The following is a 6,932-nucleotide window of genomic DNA, read 5'->3' as shown; positions in this document are numbered from 1 at the left end:
TCACGGCGAACTGGGAAGGCGTAATCTTGTATTCTATCGTTCCTGCGTTTTATTCCAGCCAAATTTATTCGATTGCGTGAATGAACAAACAGATGTCTCTTAATGCTTTACAAAATTAATTAAAATGTGAAATCAAAGAAAATCGTTTTGTAATTAGTACAATGGGTGGTCAATTGTATGTGTATGAGTGTATGCACCTCAATATTTTCACTAGTTTTGACTATTTTTTATTTATTTATTTTTTCATTTGTAATTGTCCGTCATTTTTCATTGTGAATAAAAATTATATAGGTAGATCTAAACCTAAAAAAAAATTAGAAAATTTCCGCAAAATTTCATCACAATTCCACGGTTTTTAATTATAATTTTTAGAAAAATTTGTATGTGCAAATTATGGATTTTTATATTTTTTTATAATAAAGTGCAAGCTTGAAGTTGCCTAAAAAAAATGTAAATACTTTCTTCCATATAAAAACTTACTTTATACATACAATGTAAATTTGTAAATATATCGATGGTTTTCGAGAAAAGTGACATAATTCAAAAATACAAGTTTTGTAGAAAATCAATTTTAAAATTACGCAAATAGATAATTTAAGTTTTTGATTACAATTTTGCATATTTTCCAATTCTACTGGTTTTTTGCAATCATAATACAACAGTGCTTTGTGGAAATAAATATTTTACATTCTTAGCTTATTTTAAAAAGAAATATTGTAAGTTTTTCGGAAATGTGTCATTTTTCCTGAAAAGATTTAAAAAATGTATATTAACTTTTTTCAAATTTTGAGATACATTTCGAAGAGTAGTAGGGTCAAAAGCAAAAAAGCAATTTATTTTTGATTATTTTTTATTACAAAATAGAAATTGTAACACAACATTTACAAACTTCCTCTGAATAAACTAGTAAAACAAAAACAAAAACAATTAAATCCGTTGGCAATGGTAGAACATAAAAAACACTCTTTTTAAGGCATAATGGTAAGAAAAATCCTAGATGTTATTGTAGAACTGAGTGTAATACTTTGGAATGATATTTTTCTCTATCAGTTTTAATAAACCTTCCTTTTTTTATCCTTAACTTTCTGTTTAGCCTTGTAGGCGCGATTGAGTGCAGGTAGAGTTGTTAATTCGCTATTACTGCTAGTACTACTACGGATAGACGATGTTCGAGCTTTTTTTACTTCAAATTTCATAAAATCAGTCTCGGAAAATGATGTTTTATAAAACACTGTAAAAGGGGACTTTTTTTCCACTCTGATAATACTAATATAATTTATTTTTACAAGTTCTCCATCTAAGTTTTTAAGGACTTTAAGCCGGATTTTTTGCGTTGGGTCAGTTTTCTAGATAAGTGACGCGCCAATTCGATCACCTGACAAAACGACACTAACGCCATCTCTCAGAATTGCTTTAAGATTCGCTTATGACGCTTTTCCAGATAAAAATATACTCTGTAGTTGATTTTTGCTTTTAACGGCAAAACTCCGAATTTTGAGTTGTGTCGCTTCTCTCGAAAACCATCGATATATCAAAACTTGGGAAGAATGGCAGGTGAGTTTTGCACGGGTTCGAAACAAAACATCAAATGATAGAAAAAGTTATTTTAAAATAGCGGTCGATCCTCGCCATGCAAAGTTAAACCCCCGAGAGCATTTCTGCCATGAAAAAGGTCCTCATAAAAACCATCTACCGTTCAGAGCCGGCATAAAACATTAAGACGCACACTACAAATGGGTCAAGCTTACAATAAAGGGGGTAAGCGCCAATTATATATACATATGTATATATATAAAATGTGATATTTTCTATCAGAGACGGCTTTTATGTATACTTACATAAAATTTGTGATAAATTTTTCCGCAAAATATGTAATGATGAGGTGATGAGGGGGTGACATTCATTATATTATTAGACAACTAATTTCGACCTTCTCTTTTAAGATGAAGGCCATGACGAATATTGAAATATTATTTTGTAAGAAATAAATTTGAAGAGAAAAAATAAATTTAACATTAAAAATATACAACAACAACTTTGATACAGTTGCACAGGAAATACATATCGCTCATTTACTTTAATAATGCCATAAGTAGAAAAAATGTCGGGAAAAATGGCTTCAAAGTTTTAAATTTACTACGGTTACCTGTGTTTTCATCTAATGGAAAACCGTTAATAGATATCGCTATAAATTTTTTACTCTACATAAAAGTAGGGTAAAAGTCAAGTGAAGTGGGTATTTCTGCGTACTATTTTAAAAAACATTTGAATTATGACACTATTAAAGTAAATGAGCGACATGTTAATGGCATATCAAATTGTTTCCTCTTCCTTTATTTTCATTACTTCGTGTTTCTCTTCTAATTCTTGTCAAAACAAAAACTGCTGTGTCTAGTTAAATGTCGAACGTGAAATCAAGGAACGTAGTAAGGAACCTGAAATTACAGATAGTCGCATGCTGGACAGTATTGGTTTGGTGAAAGATGATTTGTACAGAATCTCACACCGCCAATCACACGAATTCTAATCATGAATATTTTGCGGGCAATATTTCAGACGGCAGCGATTGTGAAAATGAATATGAAGGACACAGCAATGACGGCGAGAACACACCTGCAGAATTATTTGTTCGCCTGACGGACATGGTAAATACATACATATATAGAAATGCAAGCGAACATGAAAGAAATACACTAAAATATTGTTTCAGGTTCGTAAACATTACTGTGGTTACCTGGAGAAACAGTTGTTGGAGAATGTGCAGGCTTGGCGCGCAAATATATCGCAGTATGAGGGAGATGCAGACGACATCTTACAGCCCAAGGAAAGAGCTGCTCTGCAAGAGTGTTGCCGCGTACTGGAGGATAAAGCTTTGAAGGCTTGCATGCATGCACGACGTTACCAACGTAGTATGTTAAAGATAGTAAGTTGAAATCTAGCTAGGGATTTTATTAAATAAGCAGTCATTGGTTCCTTGTTTCAGATCGCTGAAGTTCGCCGCAGTACGCAAGAATCCCGTTTGGAAGATCAGTTAAAAAAACTAATTACTATTGAAAAGGGATCAGAAATTTCAACCAAAAATGCGGGTAAACAAAAAGCAACACAAACTGATGATAGTGTGTTTTGCGTTGATGGTACTCCTAGAATATTAACCACTGATAACCACATCAATATTAGGGATAGTCCATGCAGCTTATCGCTGGAGCAGAAAATTGAAATGTTTCAAGAGCGCCTCCATCAAGAGGCAGCATTAAAGGTGTCGGCGACGTATAAAGAATGCTACACAAAGAAGTCACGACGTTCCTCACATAACGCCTTCAACGACAAGCTACATATGCATCATCGCCAAAAGCATCGAGTACGCAGTTATGACAGCAAAGTATCAAAATGTATACAACTATATGAGAAATATAGCAAGACATCTTCTTTTCCCAATACAACGCCAGTTTTAATAAAGCATGATGCACCACTAGAAAATACCAATTTAAACTCTGTACCACCAATAAGTATTGAAAATACAGAGCAAAATCAGGCAGCTAATAGTACGGTAGGATTAAATGTTTCCGTCGAGAACGATGTATTGGAGCAGGATGATGAGATTGCTAAGGAACTTGCACAACTTTTCAGTGAGGAGAAGTCTGAATTAGAGGAACTACTTGGGCTCAATGTGAATTCAGAAATTGACGATCCACAGGTACGCAGCGTATTTGAGGAGATTGAGAACACGCCACTATCACATAAACTTAAAAAAAGTACATATTCTGCTCTTGCTGAACAAGAGTTGTTTGTTTGTTCGACAGAGAAGCAACTATGGCAGTCATCTCCATCTAAACTAAATGAAGCATCTCAAATGTCGGCATCGCCTATTATAAATCTCCACGGTCATACTACTTCGCAACAACACCGCTTATCCTCAGGTCATAGTGAACGTCCAGTTTCAAATTTGCGACACAGCTTATGGCCATGTGAATTGTATATGCAACGACGTCGTTTGACAGCTTCTTTGAGTCGCCTAATTGAAGAGGATTTTCGGTGGCATGACATAATCAAATGGAAATTCCAAACACTATTTGGTGAGGACAGTGATGATGAATTTGCCACCTGCAGCCCATCAATTGAGTTAGACGAAATACTAATCTGCAGTTGCATTCGTCGCATCTCACCGTGGATGGTGAAACACTTGATGAAACCGATGCAGGATGGTCTAATAGCTAATCGTTTTCTATTTAAAAAATTGGCAAAAAAATTAGCCCACTCGATTGTGTTGGAAAATCAGTATCCAGGTGAGTAAGAAGTACAATGGAACAATATCATTGGTGCTTACTTCCTTATAGGGTGTGTAGGCGAGTTCCTCCTGTTTGTGGTGTGCGTCTTAATGGTGTCCATAAATGGAGAGGCCTGCGGTTTCAACCCCACTCCGAAGAGTAAATACTTTTTTATGCCATTGCCTGCCGATAGCCGACCGCTTTTTCTATCATTTGGTGTTTCATGCACGGAGATTCGAACCTGTGCACTTCCGAATGGTAGTCATGCATCAAACCATTCGGCTACGGCAGTCGGGACTGAAATAAAGATTCATAAAAACGTGAACTTTTTAAAAGCAATTCATATTTTCTATTTAAGTCCTTGATTCGAACTGATTGAACTTTAGGGAGCGTTTGCTAAAAATGAGAGAGCTGCACCTAAGTTTTAAATGGTATAAGGCAAGAGTGATAATGTCATCAATAATAACAACAGCTATAATAAAACGTGTCAATGTGCAATCGCTTGAGATCAAAAATTCGACATTTGTATGGTCACAAATGGCGTCAACTCCGAAATCAATCAATATTAAAGCGAATAAGTGCTATGATTAAGATGGGCTAGCCACTTAATAAAAAGTTTTGGAGAGTTGCACTCCCATTATCTGAATCTGCGATTTATTTTGTCTATGAAGGGTCATCTTTGAAGAATCGAGGTAAATAGCAGTGGCGCCAGGGCTAATTATTCGGTTAGGTTTAAACTTCCAATTGACCCTTGTTATACTAATACCTACTCCACACTACAAAGCCAATTCCATTTAGTTCAGGTTCAGTTTTCCAATGAAGATCAAAACTGTTTACTAGGTAATCGCAGTTTAAGCGTTTAAGCTTGTGGGGAGGATTTCTCCAACACCAAAAAAATAATGGTTTCACTTCACTCTTTTTCAGATGAACGCTTCATAAAACACGCCGTAGAAGAGTACTTTTGCCTGCATCAGGCTGTCATCAGTCTGGAAGACATGGCCGACATGCCCAGTCTAAATATAATATAATGAATGATATTGTTTAATTATTTAGATGTACAGCAGCACTGAAGTCAAATTATAGTATGTATAAAAATCCTTAAGCGGTGGGTTTTTTGCGTCAATTGCTTCTGAAATATGTAGCCGATATGTGTAGTTTTTTCCAATTCGTTAAAAAATGGTTCGACAACACAAATTAAATTTCACCGCAGCATTCAATTCTTCGTAACATTGATAATTTGTTGCTCTTTTTTTGCAAATTTAAAACAAACCAAAATTACAAAAATACAGGGTGGCTGATGAATTTTGCTACATTAAGAAACTCAAATAACTTTTTTTTTAGTGTATGGAATTCATTTATTTTTTTTTTCAAGTTGAAGGTCATTAAATTTTATTAAATGTAGCTTAACTAGTTTTAAAAATAATTGAATTTAAATGCCCCCCATGCTCGTTGACACAAGTGCGGCATCTTAGTAAAAAGTTGTTCATTGCTGCTTTGAGAGTTGCGACAGGAATAGCCGCAATGTTGCCCGAATGGATTGTTTTAGTTCATCCAAATTTGTTGGCTTTGTTTTATAAACTTCTTGTTTACATAAACCCCACAAGAAAAAGTCAGGTGCAGTAAGGTCAGGCGACCTGGGGGGCCAACGAAATTCGGAGTTTCTTGAAATCAGTTTATTGGGAAATTTTCGTCGCAAATCTGTCATAACAGTCTGGGCTATGTGAGACGTTGCCCCATCTTGTTGAAACCACACAGAGTTGAAAGGAATTCTCTTTCGGCGTAGTTCTGGATAGAAAAATTCTTTCAGCATTTTCAAATAACGGTCTCCAGTAACCGTAACGGTGTGACCATTTTCTTCAAAAAAATAAGGCCCGACAATACAGCGTGAAGAAACCGCACACCACACTGTCACGCGAAGAGGATGCAATTCCGTCTCGTGGAGTATCTGTGGGTTAGAAGTACTCCATATTCGGCAATTTTGTTTGTTCACATTGCCGTTTAAATCGAAATGGGCCTCATCAGACATGAAAAGGCAGTTTAACATGTTTTGGTCTTCTTCCACCATTTGCAGGATCTTCTGGCAAAATTCCAAGCGAATCGGCAAGTCTGCTGCATTCAGTTTGTTAACCATTTGAATTTTGTAGGGAAATAAGTCTAAATCTTTGTGCATTATTGTTTGCAAAGACTGTCGGCTGACACCAAGTTGAGCAGATAAGCTTCTTGTTGAAACCCTTGGATTGCTTTGTATAGCTGCAGCTACAGCAGCGATCGTTTCCTCCGTCCGAACTGGTGGGTTTCGATGATAAGGCCTTCTTGCGACTGTTCCTTGCTCAGCAAAATTATTCACCAGTCTCATTATGGTCCATCTGCTCAGGGGATCGCCGCCAAACATCCGCCTGTACTCTCTCTGTACCAAAACTACGGACTCCAGTGCGTGATAGCGGCGGATTATCCAAATTCTTGTTTGCGTGTCCCAGTTATCCATTTTAATAAATTTTAAAGATCAATCTGCAAATTAAAACAAAAATGGAACAGATAACTTAAAAAGAAAAAAAGTTATTCAATTTCTTTTTGGTAGCGGCTTTCATCAGCCACCCTGTATTGTATTGGTATTCAAAAGTGCACTAGTAATTAAAATAATGTTTAGTTTAGCAGGCCAGCGGGTCA

General features: G+C 35.9%; 1 protein-coding gene across 3 annotated transcripts; it reads left to right on the top strand.

Moving 5' to 3' along the window:
• Positions 1–2,330: 2,330 nt before the first annotated feature.
• On the top strand, positions 2,331–5,319 carry LOC128871725 (uncharacterized). 3 transcript variants are annotated; one of them, XM_054113712.1, is made up of 5 exons: positions 2,331–2,490; positions 2,557–2,645; positions 2,711–2,923; positions 2,984–4,283; positions 4,335–5,160. In XM_054113712.1, the coding sequence occupies exons 1-5, from the start codon at positions 2,484–2,486 to the stop codon at positions 4,628–4,630; spliced, it is 1,905 nt and encodes a 634-aa protein (XP_053969687.1). In that variant the 5' UTR covers positions 2,331–2,483; the 3' UTR covers positions 4,631–5,160. The 3 variants fall into 3 exon arrangements, with proteins under 3 accessions (XP_053969687.1, XP_053969686.1, XP_053969688.1); XM_054113711.1 differs by having other exon boundaries at positions 2,336–2,645; positions 4,335–5,158; XM_054113713.1 differs by lacking the exon at positions 4,335–5,160 and adding an exon at positions 5,190–5,319 and having other exon boundaries at positions 2,341–2,645.
• Positions 5,320–6,932: the final 1,613 nt, after the last annotated feature.

This window comes from Anastrepha ludens, chromosome 2 (assembly GCF_028408465.1).
Source record: "Anastrepha ludens isolate Willacy chromosome 2, idAnaLude1.1, whole genome shotgun sequence".
NCBI lineage: Eukaryota > Metazoa > Arthropoda > Insecta > Diptera > Tephritidae > Anastrepha > Anastrepha ludens.
This window is presented reverse-complemented; position numbering and strand designations above follow the sequence as displayed.